Below are 24,253 nucleotides of genomic sequence, written 5' to 3' on the forward strand. Positions count from 1 at the left end.
ATAATACGATGTAATGAAGATGTTCACTTCCATGGCCTTTACCAGTAAAATGCGCTTCTGTTAGAATGAAATAAACCAAAGGAGAGGAGGACTTCTTATAATAAAAAAAGTTTGCAGTATTATTCATATTAGTCAATTAAAAAAAGCATTAAAATTCTCTGATCAACATAAAATCAAGGTATAAAATTACCTTCAAGATATAACTAAACATATACATAGATATTAAAAACAATCAAAATCAACACCAAAATATGGTAAGTTCTATGTCTTGAAACCATAGTTTTCTTCTTGCCTTTTTCTGTATTTTGCCCTTTTTTTTAATAAGCATCATTTTTTTCTTCTTATAAAGTTTTATAAGAAAGTGAGAACTCAGTCCAGGGGGGCAACCTTCATCTTTTCTATACTGATAGATTAAATTATCTGCCAAGTAGTCTGAGAACATGCTCATGCTCTGCTTGTTATGTAAAAACAAAATTGTGTTTCAGTTGAAAACTACACATCCTCTACAGCACACCTTCCTGGGCTATCAGATTCTGACTGTATACTGTCTTTGAGAGCCTGTGCAACTCTCTGTAAGGTGTAGGTAACAGAGATGTGTAAATTCTGTCCAGTCTGACACTGGCCTAGCTGATTTCCTCCAGCTGTGGAAAAACCAGCTTTGTCTCATTTACAATTCATCTCAACATTTCTTCACTCCATATATAAACCTGTGTAATTGTGACTTTTCCAATGAACTTTTACAACACCTGCCTGGGTCCCCCACATCTTATGAGTAAAATAAATTATGAGATATCATCATTTTACCTCTTTCAGAAAATTATTCTTTAACAGCCTGAAAACTTGTTTTGTTTCATTAAGGACAAAAAAAATGAGCCTGGATAATGGCCTTTAATATCTCTGGAGATGAGGTGCTTTCTCTAGTCTACACTAAACAACCAAACTTCGTCCCACCCACACGCTTTTAACCCTGCTGCTAGTCACAGCAAGTGTTTTTCCTCTAGGTTCCTTCCCACATTTTATCTTTTTTAAGGTAGAAAGAAAAACTGAGTCTAATATTCTAGTTGAATCTGAGCGTACAGAGGCATTGATGAATGTTAACATATATCATATCCCTACAATTCCTCTAAGTATTACTGGCTTTTTTAATTGAAAAATAATAATTGTATGTATTCAGGGGTACACAGCGATGCTTTGATACATGTACTGTATAACTCATCAGATCAGAGCAATTAACTTCTCCATGCATCTCAAACATCTACCACTTCTCTGTGTTGGCAACAAACTTTTATTCAGGTAAGAGCTTCTTAATGACTCAGGCACCACTTTTAGCTCACCTTCAGTCTGTCTCAGGTGTATCTGTTCCTGCCACTGCTCTTCCAGGCAGGTTTTTGGGTAGATCCGATTCAGAGTCATCTGAAATTTTTATTCCTTTGACAACTATTTATTGAGCACCCACTATGTGCCTGTGTCATTCTAATCTCTGGAGGGAGAGCCCTGGGCTTTAATGACACTTCTAGAAATAGCCCAGATTGTGGTAATGGAAGTTCACTTTCACACTTAACACAGAATAAAGCCAGAGATCCCCAGGGTGAGGAGCTGAACATCAGGAAAAGATTTCCTACAGGAAGAAACAGTCCAGCTGAGGAAGAAAATTCACATTGCAGCCTCGGATAAAGCACAGATGTTCCACTAAGAAAAACAACAGCATCCTAACTGTTTTACTTTATAAGTAACACCTTTTTTTAAAAAAGGAAAAAAAAAAAAAAAAAGCAAACTCAAACTCGGCTTTCCTGACAGATGTGTCCTGAGAAGATGGGGACCCTCACCTCTTTTTTCTCACCAGTCTGTTCAGCGATCAGCTGGTCAAACACAGCCCCAAACTCTTCATGGATTTTCTGCATCTCATTGATGTGACTGGCAACCTTGTTCATGGTCTTAATGGCCACTGGAAGAAAACAGGCCGTGAAATGAGAAGCTATTTAGAGACCCTCACGGAGACTCAGGTCTGCCGGGGTCCCAGGCCGAGGCCTACCGTCCAGGTGGTAGTGCTCCTCGCTCTCGGCATCGGTCAGGGCGAACAGCTCCCTGAGCAGAAGTGGGTACTTGAGGATCCTCTGGATGGGCTTGATGAGGTACGACTCGAGCGTGGATGAGTGCTGCTGCTTCGGGTTCTGGGCATCCAAGAACGCCTTGAAAGCCGTGTCTGTCTTGGCTGGCAGGGTTTAAACACAGGTCACTGGGGTGGAACGCCCACGTGACTCCCTTCCCACAATTTCCCTCCCTTCCTCCGTGACTCCGAGGTGGCTTTTTGCAGGACTGAGCAGAGAGTGGGTGGCAGGAAGAGGGAAAGGTAGGGGAGGGCTGTCAGGGAGACCACAGGCAGTCAGATCTACGTATTTATGTGTTGGGGTAGAGTGGGGAGAAGCCTGATGAGTTACAGGATGACGGAGTGTAGACTGCAGACACCCGGATTTCCAGCGGCTGCTCTTTATCCTCCTCCTATTACACATGTTTTTTTTATCCTGATGTTTTGACACCTGGGGCTTTACGGTCCATGGGCAGACTGCCCCACCCACACTGGTCAGTGTCTGGAGATAGTAAAAGACTTGCCAGGAAATGTGCCTTTTATAGAGTCCCCACACACTGTCACCTCCTCTCTGAGGCTCTTATACCCTGGGCCACCATTCCCGTCCTAATCATCTCAGGGTGGGGAGCAGACATCTTGGCTTTGAGTGCACCCCAGAGCCCGGCCTCCCCAGTTCCTTCCCTCAGAAACCCCAAGAAAGGCTCTTGACCACATCTTCCGCTCGCTCCCTCTGCCTCCTGACTGACCCTGCAGGTCCTCATCTGGCCCGCATGGCATGGGGTGCCCCTGCCTCTTGGGAACTCTGAGTGACAAACTGGTAATCATCCATCCCCTGAGCTGTTGGCTTTGTCATCCGAAAATAAGGATAAAGCTATATTCTGAACACTCCTTACCCTAGTTTTCCTAATCTTTCAAGCATTTCACTGCTGGAAAAACCTCTTTTGAAAAAGGCAAGCAGGCCAGGCGCAGTGGCTCATGAATGTAATCCTAGCAGTTTGGGAGGCCGAGGCGGGTGGATCACTTGAGGTCAGGAGTTTGAAACCAGCCTGGCCAACCTGCTGAAATCTCATCTCTACTAAAAATACAAAAACATTAGCCGGGCTGGTGGCAGGCGCTCGTAATCCCAGCTACTCAGGAGGCGGAGGCAGGAGAATCACTTGAACCCGGGAGGCGGAGGTTGCAGAGAGCCGAGATCGCGCCACTGCACTCCAGCCTGGGTGACAGAGGGAGACTCTGTCTCCAAAAAATAAAAAAATAAAAAAAGATTGAAAATTAAAAAGAATGGCAAGCAGACGCAGAAGCAGCAGCACCTCGCAGTGCCGGTGAAGGAGACAGAGGCAGGCTCTCCCACAGTGATCTGCTCGAAGTTAACTCGGTGGCACCACCTTAGCGTCTGTGCGATCTGATCTGATGCAACTCAGGCAGCACTTTCCTCACCAGCCTTGCCTCCTTCCTCTGTGCCCCAGCTGGTTTGGGAAGCAGCCCTGGGGGGTTGTGGGCCCCAGACAGAGGTACCTGGCAGGGGCTGATAGGAAGCCATGGCTAATGCCTTCCAGGTACAAAGGAATGTCGGGGGGAGGGCAAAATATGGGAAGAGGAAGAAACAATGTATCCAAGCAATGTAACAGTGGACACACACTGCCTCTGGGTTGGCGAGCATGTAGGGGTGTGGCACGGCCAGCATGGGCGCAGAAACCACACACCCTTGCCCCATACTTCGCCCAATTACCTCTCCATTTGGCTATGCCTGAGTAGTACCTTTTATGATAAACCAATAAATGAACACAATCAACATTGGAAAAAGCACATTCTTCACATTCAGAACCTAAATATTCATCTGGATGACTTTCCTCCATTGGAAATTTTACATGGCACTCCAATGACTCGATACTTTTCGTAACAGCACCTGGAATGTTACGGGAACTCAAAAATCTCTTCAATAAATAAATACCCTCTCCCTGCAAAAAACAGGGGAAGTGTATATATAATTTTTTAAATATATATATAAACACACACACATATATTAGAAAGTTTAAAATATAGAAATTTAAGTTTACTGATATATATATTTTATTAGAAAGCTTAAAATATAAAAATTTAAAAGTTTAATGATATTTATAGATTTTATTAGAAAGTTTAAAATAAATATTAAACTTTTAAACTGTCTAATAAAAATATCTTTGCATCCCCAGTGGTTAGGGGTATGAGCTAAGACTAAAGATGCTATAAAAGGGTATCAGAACATGATTCTTTTTTTTTTCCTGAGACGGAGTCTCAATCTGTCACCCAGGATAGAGTGCGATGGCACATTGTGGATCACTGCAACCTCCACCTCCCGAGTTCAAGCGATTCTCCTGCCTCACCCTCCCGAGTAGCTGGGACTACAGGCATGCACCATCATGTCTGGCTAATTTTTTTTTTTTTTTTTTGTATTTTTAGCAGAGATGGGGTTTCACCATGTTGGTTAGGCTGGTCTCCAACTCCTGACCTCAAACAATCTGCCTGCCTCAGCCTCCCAAAGGGCTGGGATTACAGGCGTGAGCCACCGCACCTGGCCCTGTCTTTAATTTTAAAAAACAGCAATCATGGGGGAAGACCTCATAAGACCACAATCTTGTAATCCCCATTAAGCCCCATTAAGAGCAATCATTTCTTGTTGGCATCATTTCTTGTCTCTCCAAAGCACAAATTCCTGAAGAGAAAGGCACTGGGGAAAGTGGCCGACTAGCCCCATGTGACAGAAGGGCTGGGCCAGGCTTGGGGCCAGAATATGGGGAAGCAATGGATTTTGTGGGGCATCCCGCATCTAGGGCCACGTCTAGAAGGGACCTGGGAACTCTTCCCCAACAAAATATTCATGTCCAAAAATATGCCTGTGGGTATTTCACCCATCAACTGAATTCCGTATCAGAGCAAAAGAGTGCACGGTTCACAGCGCTTGGTGCGGTACGGGAGCATCACTCCTCCAGTCCAGCTGTGAGTCCGTGATGAACATGAACATGCACTTTGTTGTTCTCAAAGTTATCCCGACCCTCTAGGATCATTAGACAATTAGAAAAATATGGGTCGGCTGGGCACAGTGGATCACACCTGTAATCCTAGCACTCCGGGAAGCCAAGGTGGGCGGATCACCTGAGGTCAGGAGCTCAAGACCAGCCTGGCCAACATGGTGAGACCCCATCTGTACTGAAAATACAAAAATTAGCTGGGCATGGTGGTGTGCATCTGTAGTCCCAGCTACTCAGGAGGCTGAGGCAGGAGAATCACTTGAACCCGGGAGGCAGAGGTTGCAGTGAGCTGAGATCACACCACTGCGCTCCAGCCTGGGTGACAGAGTGACTCCATCTCAGGAAAAAAAAAAAAGAAAAAAAGAAAAATATGGGTCATACCCACTGTTTTAAGGGATAGTTTTGAAAGATAATATAATATTTTTCTTATTGAATTAAGAAACAATCCATGGGGGCAGAATTTAATCTAATTGAGTGATTAAAAATAACACAAATTGCTCAAGGGCTGAGGTGGGTATATCATTTCACTGTGGAGCAAAGCACTCTAAAATTGTTACTTTAACAATCTCATAACAATTAGCATTCAATAAAGGTTGTAAAAGAAACACACTGCACACGTAGAGCCATATGCCCAACACAGCACACGGGAAAGGTCAGGCAGCATGACAAGGAGAATCCCAGGTCCCCTTTTCATTTGAGGTTCCACCAGAACTCTGTTGCACAGATCACCACTACCATTAAGACTGTTTTTATCTGGGGCAGGCTCATTGTTACTCAGAGATCTGTATTGTGCTAATACTTCCTATAATAGGTTTTAAATTAAGTCAAGCTAGTTCTCTTTGGTAGCAAACATAAACACAACACAAGAACATTATTTACATATCTGGGGACCTGATCAGCAGCTGTTTACTTGGCAGCTACAGTCAAGTGTTAAGGAACAGCAAGCTGATTTCCAGAGATTCTTTGAAATCAAACTTTCTGTTGGTGCTACTGTTTGCCAAGAAAATGTTTCCTTAATCCTTTTACCATCAAAAACCACCATATGCTGAACTATGGAGACATAACCACTTTCTGGAGACTCTCAGAATGTTCCACCGTCTTCTCAGAATACTTAAGAAAAAGCAGCTTGCCAATATAAAAATTCTACTTTGTCCTGCACAAAAATAAACCACAAATGCAAGAATTTTCAAGGATAACTGAGACAACTCTAGAAGTGCTTTTGGGAGCTGTTATCACACTCCTAGGAACAAAAGTAGGTGAAGGAAAGATGTAACTCCACAAAAAGGTATACAGTAAGTCCTCACTTAATGTAGTCAGTAAGTTCTTAGAAACTGCAACTTTATGCAAAATGACATATAATGAAACCAATTTTCTTCCTCATCAACATTATAGTGAAATGATGTTGAACAGAATACATTAGTTGGGGACCTGCTGCACATCGTGTCACTTAAAAGTCACAGTTTCCAAGAACCTACCAACAACATGAAGTGAGGACTTAGTTATGAAGTGTGGTAGGTTATAATCGAAACTAATGAAAAACAGAAATAAAGCAGGGAATTTCTAAACTCCCTACATTTTTACATAACTGCAAAATGACCCATCAATTCTGGCCCCAAATAGCAAGGTAAAACTTTCATTACAAGAAAACTGACAAAATCATTAATTCAAGATATTGGCCAGGTGTGGTGGCTCATGCCTGTAATCCCAGCACTGTGGGAGGCTGAGGTGGGCAGATCACTTGAGGTCAGGAATTTAAGACCAGTCTGGCCAACATGGTGAAACCCCATCTCTACCAAAAAATACAAAAATTAGCCAGGTGTGGTGGCAGGTGCCTGTAGTCCCAGCTACTCAGGAGGCTGAGGCAGGAGAATCACTTGACCTGGGAGGTGGAGGTTGCAGTGAGCCGAGATTGCGCCACTGCACTCCAGCCCGAGTGAGAGAGCAAGACTGTCTCAAAAAAAAGGCATGGAGCAGTGGCTCACACCTGTAATCCCAGCACTTTGGGAAGCCGAGGCAGGTGGATTACCTGAGGTCAAGTGTTCGAGACCAGCCTGGCCAACATGGCGAAACCCCATCTCTGCTAAAAATACAAAAATTAGCCAGGTGTGGTGGTGCATGTCTGTAATCCCAGCAACTCGGGAGGCTGAGGCAGGAGAATCACTTGAACCTGGGAGGTGGAGGTTGCAGTGAGCTGAGATCGTGCCACTGCACTCCAGCCTGGGCAACAGTGAGACTCTGTCTCAAAAAGAAGAAGAAAAAAAAAACAAAAAGAACACATTGCATTGTTCAGCACCCCTATCAGTGGCTTGCTGGAACATCTATCTGGCAATCAATGACTCTTAGATTTCTGTCCAAAAGCCCCCAACCACTGTCAGCCACACAACTGAGAAGCAGCACACCCCCACCTCCACATCCTCAGAGGCCTTACCTTTCACCAGGACCTTGGGAACTTTTGTGTGGCTGGCGCAGAAGGCACTGTAGAGCTTGAAGCGGTCAGCATAATACAGGAACGATCCCCCCAGAGAGAACAGCACTTTCTGGATTTGATGAGAAAAGGCAGAGTTGGTTTGTTTCCTTCCTCCACTGGAAATATCAGCAGGTTATGGCAGGGAGCTCACATCTGCCTGGCTCACCCCACCAATCAACACCTTCCGTGCCTGTCAGAGCCTTTCTTTGTTATCAAAGGCCCTAAAATTGCCCATTACAAAGTATGTGCACGTACAGGTTTGTGTACAAGGTGTTGGACTTTGTCTTCTTAGTATTTACAAGGGAGATGTCCCTGGTTTTCCAGGTCTGTGTCTTTTAATAACCTATCTAGGCTGTTTGAATGTTGATGAGAAAGTATATATTTTGGAAAAATCAGAAATCTCAATTCTCTCATTAGCTCCTGCTGGCAAACTAAATAAAGGCAGGAAATGCTCATACCCCCTGCTCCCGAAGTAGAACACGTTCCTCTGATCGCTATCTTCATGCCTTCCACAACCACCCTCTCCTCTAGCGGCTAAGAACATAAGCAATATTAAAAGAAGAAACACGCTCAACTATGGAAATCAGTATCATCTCCCCAGCCTGTCTGCCCTGTCCCAGTAGTTCACAACTCAGTAGAGGCCTTCTCATTAAGATTTTACTATGCCTGACAGGATACTTTGCATCCCACATACTATATATACATATATATATATGTATCTCCTCAGAAAAACATCTGCGAGTTTCACACTGAAAGAGTCTTGTTCAGAGAGGCCTTATTTAGTTTATCGAGGCTTAGAATTAAAAGGCAGACTTCAAGCAAAGAAATAAGGTTTTGAATTTGAGTAACGAACTAGGTTCCCCAAAATGCAATTTATCTAATGAACACTGACAGTCTCTCCATGACAAAAAAAAAAAAAAAGTTTATTTTAAACCACACGTAATTGGTAGAGGCCTCACTTCTCTTCTTGCATGTTCTCCTTTTTCTCCTTTACTTTCCAAGTCCTCCCCAAATCTCTACCCTAGCGTGGAGGGTGTCAGCAGGAGTACCCTCGGTACTGCCGTCGGACTTTGAGAGGGACAGTTATCCTTGGAGCCTGATATGGTTTGGCTGTGTCCTCAACCAAATCTTACCTTGAAGTGTAGCTCCTATAGTCCCCATATGTTGTGGGAAGTAACTGAATAATGGAGGCAGGTTTTTCCTGTGCTGTTCCCACGATAGCGAATAAGTCTCATGAGATCTGATGGTTTTTATAAAGGGCAGTTCCCTTGCACATGCTCTCTTGCCTGCCACCATGTAAGACGTGACTTTGCTCCTCCTGAGGCCTCTCCAGCCATGTGGAACTGTGAATCCATTAAACCTCTTTTTCTTTACAAATTACTCAGTCTCAGGTATTTCTTCACAGCAATGTGAAAATTAACTAATACAGAGTCATACTCAAGAATTAAGCAAAAAAACAGTTGTGGAAGAAAGTATGCTAAATGTAACCCCTCCCTTTAGCCATCCTAAAGCCATTCATTTGTTTAACTTAATATTTACTAAGTGTCTATTTACCCTACCATAACTACAGATAAAACATTAACGTATTCTCTTATTCCTCCTGCCTTATGATTATCAGGGAACACAGTGCACACACGTATGAGGGGTTTATACACAAAGACTGCACTTCCCCAATGTTTCTGTTCTGCAGGACTTAAGAACGCTTCTCACAGGCTGATGTACATTGCAAATTTCCAAATGAAAATTTTTATCAAAACTTACTTAACATCAGAACTAATTATTTTCTTCTGATACTACCTGAGACTAATGCTCTATGCAACTCAGTTTGAAGATTTTAACAAGTTTTTCTTTTTTCTTTTTTGTCAAATATACAATGAGGAATTTTTTTTTTTAGTTTCTTTTTTGAGATGGAGTCTCACTCTGTCGCCCAGGCTGGAGTGCAGTGGCGCGATCTCGGCTCACTGCAAGCTCCGCCTCCCGGGTTCACGCCATTCTCCTGCCTCAGCCTCCCGAGTAGCTGGGACTACAGGCCCCCGCCACCTCACCCGGCTAATGTTTTGTATTTTTTAGTAGAGATGGCGTTTCACTGTGTTAGCCAGGATGGTCTGGATCTCCTGACCTCGTGATCCGCCCGCCTCGGCCTCCCAAAGTGCTGGGATTACAGGCGTGAGCCACCGCGCCCGGCTGACAATGATAATTTTAAAAAGGGCAGCAATTGTGGAAATCGACAGCAGTAGGTTTGGGAGCAAACAGCGACTGTGTGGAAACCAACTCAGAGAGCCCGGAGAGAATCCCGCAGGTAGGCACGCTCAGTGCCCATCAGCCATCTCGCCTTACAGATGGAATGGAGACAATCAGATTGTGCTGTAAGCAGCCAAGTGAAGGTCTATGAAGAGGGTCCCGCTTACGTGGAATTGAGAAGAGTGACTGTTGAGTATGGAAGTACAGGTTTGGTATCCTTGATCCAAAATGCTTGGGACCAGAAGTATTTTAGATTTCGTATTTTTTCAGATTTGGGAATATCTACATTATATTTACTGGTTGAGCATCAAAAATTGAAAATCCAGAATGCTCCAATGGCCATTTCTTTTGAGCATCATGTGGGTACTCAAAAAGTTGCTGATACAGCAGTTCAGATTTCAGATTTTCAGATTTGAGAAGCTCCACCTGTAGCTAAAAGAAGCAACGTACCAGCCCCTCCCTAGAATAACACTGATCTCAGTACACTCAAGTTCATATCAAAGTTCTGTTACCCAAAGTCTCCTTCTTGTGAATCCTTTTAGTGATGAACTGGACCCAAACTCAAAGAACCAGTCCCACAGCAAAAGACTTACTAATGAATATTAGCTACGTTAGGTTAAAACAATATTTTAAAGTACATCTATATCCATTTTTTAACCAACCCTGGCCTCCAGAATACATCCATTTTTATTAAGCAGCTTTTCTGTTTATCTAACTACCGGGCCACATCACATGTTCTACTGTGCAAATTATTAATTTACTAATTTAGAAAACATATCACTACAAGGAACCTAACTATTTCGAATGAAGAGTATTAACCACCAAGAAGCAATTTTTGAATACAAAAATGAACTATATGGAGTATTCAGGGTGAAAGATATATTGTGCCTACAACCTTCTCTTAGATGGTTTAGGAAGAAAACACTTTATATGTACACATAGACACACCATACATGCATAATGTACACACATGCACATATAGATACACATGCGCATAGGAGACAGGGAGGGGAAGAAAGAATAAAGCAAATGTAGCCCAATGTTACCATTTGGGGAATCTAGATGAAGGGTATTCAGGAATTCTTTGCACTATTCTTTTAACTTTTCTGGCCGGGCGCGGTGGCTCAAGCCTGTAATCCCAGCACTTTGGGAGGCTGAGACGGGCGGATCACGAGGTCAGGAGATCGAGACCATCCTGGCTAACACGGTGAAACCCCGTCTCTACTAAAAATACAAGAAAATTAGCCGGGCGAGGTGGCGGGCGCCTGTAGTCCCAGCTACTCGGGAGGCTGAGGCAGGAGAATGGCGTGAACCCGGGGAGGCGGAGCTTGCAGTGAGCCGAGATCGCGCCACTGCACTCCAGCCTGGGGCACAGAGCAAGACTCCGTCTCAAAAAAAAAAAAAAAAAAAAAAAAAACTTTTCTGTAAGTCTGAAATTATATCCAAACAAAAATGAACACCTATAATATATACATTTATATTCACATACTTATGTGTGTTTGTATGTAATTCTTAGTAGCTCCTGTTGCACAGAGGCAATGTAAAGAAATAACACACACACACACAAACATATATTGAGGTAGAGTATCGAGGTGAGGCAGTCTTTACCTCAGCTCCGAAACTTGTACCCTAACATTACACAGCTAGATTTCTGCAAGTATTAGAAGACAGGCAAAGAGTATGGGGGCCTATACATACATGAACAACTGATTCTTAACACAAATGCAAAAGATATTGAGTGGAAAAAGGATCAAACGATAGTCACTGCAACAAACAGGATGAGAAAAATTGGATATTCATACACACACAAGTTAACTTTGATTCCTATGTTAAACCATAATAAATTTAAGTTCAAATAGATCAGAAGTCTAAATGTAAAACTATGAAACTTCTAAGAGAAAACTACAAAACTTCTAAGAGAAAACACAGGAAAAAATCTTTATGATCCTGGTTTAGGCAAAGATTTCATAGATAAGACACCAAACGTGTGATTCAAAAAGGGAAAATGTAAAAAACTGTACTTCATCAAAATTAAAAACTTCTGCTCTGTGAAGGGCACTGTCAAGAGAATGAAAAGACGGGCCTCAAACACAGAAACAAAATTTACAAATCATGTATCTGATAAAGGACTTACATTCAGGATATACAAAGAACTCTCAAAACTCAGTATAAGTAAACAAATAACCCAGTAAAATAGGCAAATTATTTGAACAAACACTTCACCAAGGTGGATACACTGAGGGGCAAAAAACAAGCACATAAAAGAAGATGCTCATCATCGTAAGTCACTAGGGAAATTAAAATTAGAACCATAATGAGGTGCTACCACACACCTGTTAGAATGGCTAAAAAAGGGACCGGGACCTCAGCAGAACAATGAGGAGGAACAGATGGAGGGAGCTGCAATGGTATAACCACTCTGTAGTTTAGCAGTTTCTTAAAAAGTTACACATACCCTTACCATATGACCCACCCATTCCCTTCCTGGGTACTTAAGAGAAATGAGAGCACATATCCATACTAAAACTTGTACACCAATGTTCACAGCAGCTTTATTTGTAATTACCAAAAACTGGAAACAACCCAAATGCCCAAGAAAGGTGAGTGGATAACAAAGTGTGGTCTATCCATTCAATGGAAGACAATGCAGCAATGAAAAGGAATGAGCTCTTGATACACACAGCAATATGGACGGATCTCAGTAAAACTACGCTGAGTGGAAGGAGCCCCCCAAAAAACGGGTACTTGGTATGGGAGTCCACCAATATAAAATTCCAGAATGCAAACGTTATTTATAACAACAGGGAGCCGGGGTAGAGTAGGAGGGCAATAAGCAGCAGGAGAGAAAAACCACAAAACGGCAGGACAAGACTTTTAGGAGTAACGATTATGTGCATTGTCCTGATTGTGGTGATGGTTTCACAGGGGGGTGTGTGTGTGTGAATTCATCAAATTCCACACTAAACATATGCGGCATATACTACTGCACAATTATACCTTAATCTGTTTGTTAAAGCACATGAGGGTGACATGTAAGCCAACACATGAAGCAGTGTGCTTTGTTAATTGGAGATGCAACACAGGAAATCTGCAATAAAAGAAAGCCAAGCAGGGGAGAGGAAATAAGCAGCCTTGCTAAGGCACTAGTCATAAATCCTCATTAGGCTGCAAGGACACTGTGTGCTGGAAGATTGTCTTCCTCCTGGATAATTATAAGCATTTCCATTAAGCAAAGTTTCCCAGAACAAGGTAAATTAATGTGTCTACTGGGTGACCAGAAGTGCCTTTTTTTTTTCCTTTAAGACAGAGTCTCGTTCTTGTCCCCCAGACTAGACTGCAGTGCCGCGATCTCGGCTCACTGCAACCTCTGCATCCCGGGTTCAAGAGATTCTCCTGCCTCAGCCTCCTGAGTAGCTGGGATTACAGGCGCCCGCCACCATGCCCAGCTAATTTTTGTACTTTTAGTAGAGATGGGATTTTGCCATGTTGGCCAGGCTGGTCTCGAACTCCTGACCTCGGGTGATTCGCCCGCCTTGGCCTCCCAAAGTGCCAGGATTACAGGCGTGACCTACCGTGTCCAGCCAGGAATGCTTATTCTAATTCACTAACAGCTAAAGCACTAAAGGCCCCCGCATAAACCAAACAAAAGGTGAAGGTTGGTACTTCGCACGTAAAAGCCAGCAGCTGCACCAGTTTAATGCAAATTGATGGCCTTGGTCTTCCCTTAGCCAGACCAGCAAGACACACTCTGTTCTCCTCTCAGACACCCTTAAGGAACGGACGCCACTGTGGCCCTCCAAGGAAGACGTCAACATGATCAGGGGATTCAACTTGCGCCACACTATGGCCCTGACGCCAGACGCAGCTTTGCACTACTTACCTTAAATTGGTCGACCTTCTCAAGCTTTTCCAAATCAGGTACCAGTCTCACTCCATCTTCTAGAGTTTTAAGGAATTCTACTTGAAACTCCACCATTTCCGTTAAATTTCCAAAAAGCACGTCAAGCTAGAAATGAAACAGAATTTAATCCACCTCATATCTCATTAGTCTTCCTAAACTTTATTTATATCTGATTACAAGGTTTTCCCATCAATCTCATCAATTAAGAGAATAATCCCACTAGAGAGTGGGGCGGTTTTTCACTCTCCATGAGCACACCAAAGCTTAGCAGGCAATAATTTCACCTCCTTACTACAATTACATAAATTTAAATTGTTTTCAGTGTTACACGTGTCCCCATTTTCCCTTTTTACCAACAAGTCAAACCACGGTATGATATTCACAAAGTTGAAACCATTTCCACAATACCTCATCTTGGGTGAGAAAAGTTTCTTTTTGAAGAGGCTTTAGGTATCTCTCCATGAGACAGTTTAAATCCTAAGAAATGAAAAGAGACCTCATTAGCATATGTTAACGTCTATAAAAGGATCTAGAAGAGAGCAAACAGATCATGTCCTGAAGGCTAACATTAGAGACTTCAGGTCAGTAAGGTCCATTTCAAGCAGAAGTTTCTGTCAATATTTTAGGCTTCGAGGACTACAATACGGTCTCCGTTGCAACTTCCTCAACTGTAGCACCAAAGCAGGCATACACAATACGTCAAGGAATGAGTGTGGCTGTGTTCTCATCAAACTTTATTTGCGAAAACAGGCAGCGGGCTGGATTTGACCCGAGGGCCGTCGTTTGCTAACCTCTGATTTAAAGACTAAAACACAGATACTTAAACAGATCACCCTGCTTTCTCATGGGGAATGTGACCAGGTGTCAAAACAAGTGATAACACAAAGACAACAGACCTGACACTCTTCTGGCTAGACTCTAATTAGATTAGGAAGATCATACCATCAACTTTTTAAAAAATTAAATGTAGCTTTCTTATTAGGACACACACACACACACACACACACACACACACACACACACACACACACACACACACACACACACACACACACACACACACACACACACACACTGCTCTAAGAATTGCTAGGCTTCCTTAAAAATCACAAGGAGGCGGCCGGGCTGCTCACGCCTGTAATCCCAGCACTTTAGGAGGCCGAGGCGGGCGGATCGCGAGGTCAGGAGATCGAGCCCATCCTGGCTAACACGGTGAAACCCCGTTTCTACTAAAAATACAAAAAATTAACCAGGCGTGGTGGCGGGCGCCTGTAGTCCCAGCTACTCGGGAGGCTGAGGCAGGAGAATGGCATGAACCTGGGAGGCAGAGCTTGCAATGAGCCCGGATCCCGCCACTGCACTCCAGCCTGGGCAACAGAGCGAGACTCCGTCTTTAAAAAAAAAAAAAAAAATCACAAGGAGGCTGGGCGTGGTAGCTCTCATGTCTATAATTCCAGCACTTTGGGAAGCCAAGGTGGGAGGATCACTTGAGCCCATGAGTTCGAAACCAGTGTGGGCAACATGGTGAAACTCCCTGTCTACAAAAAAGAGAAAACGGGACTGGGCATGGTGGTGTGCACCTGTGGTCTCAGCTCCTCAGGAGGCTGAGCGGGGAGGATCACTTGAGCCCAGGAGGTCAAGGCTGCAATGAGCTATGATCACACCACTGTACTCCAGCCTGGCCAACAGAGTGAGACTATCTTAAAAAAACACAACAACTCAAAACAAGCTTTTAACATTCAGAGTAAAGGCAAAATTCCAGGAGAACCCAAGACACTCTTCATGACCACGGTTTGACTCAGCTGTTAGTGAAAACCAGCAAAAACAGACTTCTCCTTTACGAGGCAGAGGGAGGGGAGGGGAAGAAACATACCTTCACATAGGTGCGCTCCGTCTCCAGGAGCTCACAGATCACCTTACGCAGCTTATCCGCATCCGAGAGTTGTCTCATGGTCGCCAGCTGAGGCCCCGTGGAGTCCTGAGGAGATGGGCTCTGGTCAGAGGGGTTCATCTCATGCAAACTGCGGCAAAATGCAGCCACCTGTTCTGTACTCTTCAGAGCACGGGGGGAAGGGAAGGCAGAGGTCATTATCCCTCATTAGACGCACCTGACACCTGGACCGCCTAGAGGTGTTCTTCCTGGTTAATGAAATGTCACATATGAATGTTGCCTTGTGTTTCCACAAATTGCTCCACATTTAGGAGAACTTCTTGAATGCTCAAAACAACCAGGATAACAATTGCTACCATACACTAATCACTTACCACATGCCTACACCGGTCTGATGCATTTCACCTGCTCACACGGGAAGGACAACGGAAGCCCAGAAGGGTTAAGTAACTCATCCAAGATGATGCAGTACATAAGTGGCAGAGCTGGGATTTGAACCAGGCAATCTGGTTCCAAAGCCTATGGATCTCAACCACTCCCCAAGCCAGAAGTTGATAAATCAGGAGACATAAAACTTAGCTGCATTTCACCCAAGGTACAAGCCTAATTAATTATCAGACTCCCAGTTCAGTACACAATCTACTTTGCAATGTTGCAAAGATGATTTTACAAGCTAAGGTTCTTCCTGTTAAAAATGGACACTGAGTCAACTTTCTAGATTAAGAAAGATACCCGTACTTTAAAAAAATTTTCTCCCTCTCCACCTTCTCCAAAGGCAAAAAGATACCACTCCCCTTTAAGAATAAGGGAATTAGCCCTAAAACGGGCCTCAACGGGAGATCCCAGTCTCCACACCTACCGGGGATGAATCAGGTGCAGACCATAAGGGCTGCACGTATTTTGTCATCCATTTGAAATCTAGGATTCCAGGATTCTAAAATTCCAACTTTTGCAGTTACATAAACAGTTCTCCAAAGCATGGGCTACTGTAAAAACCCATGAGACCAGTAGTTCTCCACTATGGCTGCTTATGAGAATCACCTAGGGAGCTTTTCAACATCCCAATGCCCGTGAACACCAGAGATCAATTTCATCAGAATCTTTGGGGTGGGATATGCAGATATCAGTATTTTTTAAAGCTCTCTGTGTAATTGCTCTAGAGGCTATGCAGTAGCACAAAATTTCATTCACTAAAACTTGTTCCAATGCACCACTCAATGAATGTTTGATGGACATTTTCTTTCTTTTGTTTATGGAGGCAGAGTCTGGCTTTGTCGCCAAGGCTGGAGTGCAGAGGCATGATCTCGGCTCACTGCAACCTCTGCCTTCCGGGTTCACGTCATTCTCCTGCCTCAGCCTTCCGAGGAGCTGGGACTACAGGCGCCCGCCACCACGCCTGGCTAAATTTTTGTATTTTTAATAGAGACGGAATTTCACCGTGTTAGCCAGGATGGTCTGGACCTCCTGACCTCGTGATCCACCCGCCTCGGCCTCCCCAAGTGCTGGAATTACAGGCGTGAGCCACCGTGCCTGGCCCCGGAAATTTTCTTGAAGCGAGTGGCTGCCCTTCTTACACTTCTCTCTCTGCTTCTGTTGTCTAATTCAACTCTAGGCACAAAGTATTTCCAGTAAATCCCGGTGCAAATAAATAATAACTTCTTCTATCACCCATCTACCCGGCAAGAACATGAGAATATCCTCCCAAAAACAACAGTTGGTGCACAGAGCTGAAAGTCAAGGCTGGTGTTTTGTGTAGGGCAGAAAAGCTAAAATCAAGCGTATGCCATGGAGCAGTTTTAAACACAGAGGAAGGCAGCTAACATTGAAGAGCCTTTCCCTCATTGGCATATCCAAAAGGGAAGGAAGTCTGGAATAAAGATGAGGCAAGGACAGGGAAAATCAGAACCTAACAAGAATGCATTAGCCGCAGTGGCACGACAGGACAGAGGAGAGCCAGGATCCACATCCACATAATTATTATGCTAATTCTCTTACAATCACCACACAGCTTATTCGTTGCTAGCACTAACCCTGGTCTTATGTGCCAGAAGGTGTCAGTCACCTCTCAGTGGCACTATCCAGTGTCTTCTGTAGAAATGCATGTTTCTGACACTGAATAACCCCACAAACGATTTTCCCTTAGGTGACTGACTGGAAAAATTGACCAAAATGGGCTGAGCTGTATGATATGTAAATTATATCTCAACAGGGCTGTTAAAAAAGAAAAACTATGTGTTTTTGATAAAAACTTGTTTCAGTAGAAATAAACTAAACAATTTTATTTAGTTATGCTAGAATTTCACTAACTCAAAATCATCATTAAATATACAGTCAAGTAGGGCTTTGTCTTAAAAATTACATAGGAACAAATACATCCATTTTAGCAAAAATCTTCATGTGTCTTTTAGATGATCCACTGATAACTGTAATAGAAAACTCATTATAACATAGTCATAACAAGAAAGAAAGCAAACCCTTGACAAAATAAAAATCCATGGACAGACAGTGGTAACAGCTGACAACTAACTGTTCCCTGCCCTTATCTTATCCCAAACTCTCCATGGTTGCTTTGATTTGGTACCTGGCAAAGGCACCTAACACAACAAATGTATAACTGGCACCTCTCTTTATACCATGCTTTTCTAAAGGGTCCAACTGTAACCACAGCTGTCTGTTTTTCACAGAATTAATGGGAAAGCTACTGCTCATAGCAAATACATCCTTCACTGCAGTTTAATACAGTGAGTCCTTACTTCACGTGGTTTATAGGTTCTTGGAAATTGACTTTAAATGGCATAAAGAAACCATTTTTACCATAGGCTAATTGATACAAACAAGTTAAGTTCCTATAGCACATTTCTGGTCACACAAAAAATCACCACACTTCTAAATAAAGACCAAAAGACTCTGAATATTAAACACTGAAATAAATGTAAGCTAGATACACATTTAAGTAAGATAAATAAAAACAAGTTAAGAGAACTATTTACCCAACTGTTGGTGAACTGGTGAGTGATAGTGGTCACAGCGGTAATGTGTTAAGTCAAGCAATAAATGTTTGCAAAGCAAAAATTTTAAGGAGCACCTCCTACCACCATGCAGTTCAAAGACTAGCAAGAACAACTTTGGCAGGATCTCTGAATACTTTTGTACTGCATAATTTACTGCTATGCATTTGTATGATTGTATACTTTACAAATTTTTATTTTATAATGATTTGTATTCATTTATTCACTCATTTTCCAACCTACTTATTCCAGCTCAGGATCATGGGTGACTGGAGCCTATCTTGACAGCTCAGGGTGCAAGGCAGAAACCAAGCCTGAATAGAATGCCATTCCATCACAGGGTGAACACACACAAACACACACACACACACACACTCACTCAGGGATCACTGAGACATGCCAATTCATCCCACGTGCCCGTTTTTGGGACATGAGAGCAAACTCAGTACCCAGAGAAAACCCATGAAGACCTGGATTGAACATGCAAATTCCACATAGACAGTGGTCCTGGTCAGAAATCAATTTTTTTCACATAAACGTTACAATGAAATGATGTTGAACAAAACGTTATCTGAGGACCTGCCATAGAGGCACAGCACACCTTCTATCATTTAGGCAAACTGCCCGTGTGAAATCGGTGATTCACAAAAGGCAAAACGTTACAAACATGGGGATCTGACACATATCAAAGGCAGGAAATCCAAAAGACAAAGGAACCTAACATATTCCTTTGTGCTTCCAATTCACACCTCATCAATGGGTTCTCATTCCATCTGTTCTACCATAAATACTTGGAGAATTCCATTTTTAAGAGTGTGAACAGGGTTTCTGACTTGGTCTACAAAGTTTACCACTTCTGAGGTTTGGCATCCTTACTTTGAAGCAGGCGTGTGGGGTGAGCTCAGGTTAGTAGGATGCAGGCTAGGGCTTCAGTGCTCTAAATCCAGCTGTCTCCTACCCCAACTTCACCCTCAGACAACAAGAGCTAAATTCTGGATTATATTAGGAAACACCTTTAGCATCTCAGGGGACAGCTAAAATTCTCTTGGGTCCTCTTTGGACATTTCACAGCCTTAAATATCCCTTCTTTATATACAACCTAAGCCTAGGATAGACTTAGCTGAGTGGTCTCTCAAGTTGAGCAACAGGCAAAGCGGTTTCCCCACTGGCAACCCTATTTAAGACTCAAGGCACCAACCCTCAGGTGCAGCAAAAGGAACTGAGTCCAAATGGATGTAATCTCTTTACTGTCAACTGCATGTTATTTGAATAAAGAATAAAAAGGTACCATATGCATAATTACAAGTTATAATGCACATACATGTTAAGGGGTGTTATATACAAGGCTCTTAAAATTTGCTTGGAAAAAACTTAAAAGGATGTCATCAAGTTTGAAAGTTCTGTTTGATTAAACTAATACCCCCCAAAATTTTTTTGGAAGGAATTATGAAATGCAGGTTTTCTTTAGAATACCTCTAAGCTAGAGATTTTTCCGTACTGTGGGGCTCAGCTTTTAAATCCCCCTCCCTCTTTACTGTGGTCAAACTTCTTTACATCAAAACCATCAGGCCCTTCCCCATGCAGCTTAGCCACGATGTCGAATGTAGGAGGAGCTGGGTGCAGGGCTTTGCCCCGCTCCACCACTGAGTGTTAAGAGATGGCATCCTAGTCATTCCCACACCAAGCGTGTCGCCACAGGTGCCCAGAAAGGTCGCCTCAATGGGAAGTTCCCAACATGCTCCCAAAAGCCAAGTATCCTGGATGTGGGACAAGCAGCTTAGGGCTCCAGCAAGGGGAAGACAGACCAGGTTTCTCCAGTGGGGCAAATACAAATCTCTCCCCTGCTTGAGGACTGTAATCAGTCACCCTGGAAACCAAAAAAGCACTTACAGGCATTTTGAGAGTTTAAAACTGTTAAAGGGTAGCAGAGCTCTTCCACTGTCAGGACTAAGAATTATCCAACCAACATACAGACAAGGAGAGGACAATGGCAAGAGGAAATGGGCCACTTTACTGAGACCAGCGTGATGCTCAATGTTTAGAATGCTGCTTTCCTCCTGTGGAAGATGAAAAGAAAGTACAAAAAGAGGGGGGTAGACTTTTAAGTACACACTATCAACTCAAGCCACCCAGCTGTTTAAGCTCTTCCTGTTATGCAACCACCAAAGGCAATTTCTAACTCTAGATGAGTTCACAGTTCTAAAACTGTTCTTTGAGTCTGACCGATTTAACACATCCCACAGATTTAAAAGGGGCCAGAGTGGCCTAAAATCTTATAGCCTTTACTTAAGCTTTTTTTGGGGACAATGCGCTCCATAATTTCAGAGACCTGATGTACAATGGTAATCCCTACGGTTCTCAATCACCTTTTCAGTTTCCTGTTGAACAAACTTCAAAGAAGAAATATCCAAGAAGGAAGAAGGCTTATTTGAGCAAATCAGGTGCACGCGCTGTAGAAGTTTAAGTTTGATTACATGACACAATGTCTAATAGTCGACAGACTGCGCTATTAATAATAAACTATCAAAAGGTTGAATCTGATTTTGATAAATTATTTCTTGCCATTACCCCACTACACTTCCTTACTGGAGAGTTAACATTTACTGTAAGACTAGACCTGTTCAAATAGGTCAGTTGCCATCAAACCAATAACATGTCTCCTGAGCCAACCCTTCTATATCTATCTCCCTTTCAAGGAAGCAGAAATAAAGTCAAAAACACCTCAAGCCTTATAAAAGGAAACAAATTGAACATCCTATTTCCAGACCTCCCTGCCGATTACTCAGACTGCCCGTTCTGAGGGGGGATGGGAGAGTCTCACCATGCACATAACGCAAGACACAATCAAAATCTCAATAACCAAAACAAAGGCAAAAATTGCAACTGACAATTAATTAAACAAAAAAAAATGCAGATTACAGCTTTCTGCCATTTAAGTATGAAAGAGTAGAAAAACATAAAGACGCTAGGCAAATTCAACTCCATACCAACTCCGAACCTCCCCACCAAAGGCTACAATACAGACTTTATGAACAAGGGGATCCAGAGGGTAAAAGGACAGAATATGGGGAAATGGGAAAGGTATAATCACTGTCATTTGGATTGAAAAACAACTGAGCTAGAAAGTCATAACATAATCAAACCTAGCCAGATAGGATTCAAACAGCAAAGGCGCTCACCAGATGAAGTGTTCGATATATAGAGTCACCGGACTTGTCATTGTTTTCAATCCTGGGCTTGCGCTTTATTTTCCACAGTGCAGACATCATCAGGAATGTATTCTCATGGTAATTAATTCTACCACCTGACGTGTTCAGCACGGAGACAGAAGTTTCTTAAAATATTCCCAGAGCACCAAACGCCTCCTAGCTCCGAAGAGAGCATCCTCTCATATGGACGTCCCATGCTGGTTTTCCCATGAAAATCTACGGCCACGTCTCAACGCAGCAAGGACAGCGACGGTGCAACCCCAGAGCTGCACTCGTTTCCCACCATTGCCCTCTGGGAAGCTGTCAAAAGGCTAAACTGTGGACCAGAACTCAGGCTTTGATTTCACCTGGCTAAACAACAAAAGTTCCAAAAAGGGAGAGCTGAAACTGGCAAGAAAACAAAGCACTGAATGCCTCCCGGGATGCAAGCGTCTCGGCCCTGCAGTCCGAGATCAGCTGATTGGCCAGCATCCTGCACTGCACAGGAATACTAAACCTGCCTGGCTCCGACGACTTTCAAGGCATTCCACACTGAGTCAGGAGCAGGCAACTAAAAAAAAGTTTGGTGTGTGCGTGTGTGTGTTTTTAACGTTGATAGTTTCACATTGTTCCACTCATGCTTTGTTATAAAAGCAGACATTTCTGAGACAAAAACAATATGGATTAGAAAGAAAAAAAGTCATTCTTAATGGAAATGTCCTGAAAATTATTCTCATACATTCGCTAAATGGAAAACAAAATCACAGCTGCCAGGAGGCCTGGAATGCATGACACATGACCGCGCTGCCCTGAAGCTAATTAGCATTCATTTCCAGAAACAAGAGTTTTCAATGAGAAGCAGAGAAAAAAGTAGCCAGCGGTGATGAGGCTTTCTGAGGTTGTCACCCACAGTCACAGGAGAAAGGAGGCGGCTCAGAAACAGAAAGGCTGCTAGACTGTCCCTGCAGTGTGATGTTCCCCCGCCCCACCCTAGTGGCTGTGACATTCCAGTACCACCACGCCCAACAACAAGCATACAATTATTTACTTGCTCAATTCTAAAAGGCCACACATAGCAAAAACTGCTATTCAATACAAGTGAAAAGCACAGAACTCCAACATGCTTTTTCTTTATCCTGACCAATATTATGCAAAACAGCCCATTTAGAAAGAAACCAAGAACATTAAACAAAATCAACAGCTCTAACATATTCAGGGAATAAAAAGTGATTATTTGTTTCTGTTTGTTTAGTTATTTACATATTTACATCTCTACACTCAGCCTGGTGCATTCAGACAAGGCTAAATCATGCTTCCAAGTTTAGACAGCTAATGATTTCAAAATTAATTTTCAGTTTATTCTCAAGAAAATTTCACACTTATATAGGAGATGCATCAAAAAATATTTAGCCTTAATCAAGAAACTTAAGGTGTTTGCTTGCTCTAACTTTAAATCATAAAAAGAGACACACAGAAATATTAAGCATTAGGAAAAAATTTAAGTGGTTTATGGCTGTATATATAAATGGCCTACAGCACCACTAATAAATTAATGCCTTCTTTTTATGAAGCCTGGTATTTAACACCAGATGTTAACAGTCTGGACACAAAGTAGTTTTAACATAGCCATTAACAACACAAGACCTGGAGCAAACTGGGCTTGCATCCTGGTTTTGTCATTACAGAGCTGTGTGACCTTCAGCAAGTCGCTTAACCTCTCTGTTCTAGTGCCGTCATCTATAAAATAGGGCAAATAATAGTATCTCTCTCAAGGGTGTTATAAGGCTAAGATGAATTTATATAGAACAGTACTTAACATATACAAGCCTTAAATAAGTATTACTTCTCATTTATTATTACTAACACACAGTAGAACCCAGTCACCAAGAACTGCTCATTTAAGCTTTTTGTGTTCAAATATCTTAAGTGAGAAATTTAATTGACCAAAGGTTATTTTAGCTAACTAATTTGGGTTGCATAACAAACTTTCAAATAAAGAAGATGAAGTCTGAATCAAAGCAAAACTAGGAAGTATTTCGGACACACAGTGCTCCCCATATCCAACCTAGCAGAATGAAATACCAGCTTATGGCTTGAATGCAGTCTACTGCATGATCTTCAAAAATATTCAAATCACCACCCAAACCTCTTAATTTTTTTTTTTTTTTTTTTTTTTTTTGAGATGGAGTCCCACTCTGTCTCCCAGGCTGGAGTGCAGTGGCGCAATCTCGGCTCACTGCAACCTCCGTCTCCCAGGTTCAAGCAATTCTCCTGCCTCAGCCTCCCGAGTAGCTTGTCAATAATTTTGAGAAAATTCTGTCCCTTTTTAGAAAGCCCACTAAGAATTTCTACAAGAAAATCTTCGAACAGCACCATCTATTTCTGTATTTGACCCTTTGTGTTCCAGATAAGTTCATGAGCCTTGTTCTCTGGAAAAAGAACCGTGGAGTTAGAGTGACACAT

At 42.7% G+C, this 24,253-nt stretch overlaps 1 protein-coding gene across 18 annotated transcripts in view; it reads right to left on the bottom strand.

Annotated features, from left to right (window-relative positions):
* The window catches only part of LOC105472738 (TIAM Rac1 associated GEF 1), a 443,930-nt gene that overhangs the window by 20,855 nt on the left and 398,822 nt on the right, over positions 1-24,253 (bottom strand). For 14 of the 18 annotated variants that reach the window (XM_071095586.1, XM_071095584.1, XM_071095595.1 and 11 more), the window contains 6 exons: positions 15,577-15,756; positions 14,112-14,180; positions 13,683-13,808; positions 7,523-7,631; positions 2,033-2,212; positions 1,827-1,945 (listed from right to left, as the gene is read on the bottom strand). In XM_071095586.1, coding sequence (XP_070951687.1) covers positions 1,827-1,945; positions 2,033-2,212; positions 7,523-7,631; positions 13,683-13,808; positions 14,112-14,180; positions 15,577-15,756 — 783 coding nt within the window. Of the gene's footprint in view, positions 1-1,826; positions 1,946-2,032; positions 2,213-7,522; positions 7,632-13,682; positions 13,809-14,111; positions 14,181-15,576; positions 15,757-21,781; positions 22,508-24,253 lie in introns of those variants that run through there. The other 4 variants (XM_071095597.1, XM_071095598.1, XM_071095601.1 and 1 more) reach the window with 3 other exon arrangements.

The sequence above is a fragment of the Macaca nemestrina genome, chromosome 4 (assembly GCF_043159975.1).
Source record: "Macaca nemestrina isolate mMacNem1 chromosome 4, mMacNem.hap1, whole genome shotgun sequence".
NCBI classification, from domain to species: domain Eukaryota; kingdom Metazoa; phylum Chordata; class Mammalia; order Primates; family Cercopithecidae; genus Macaca; species Macaca nemestrina.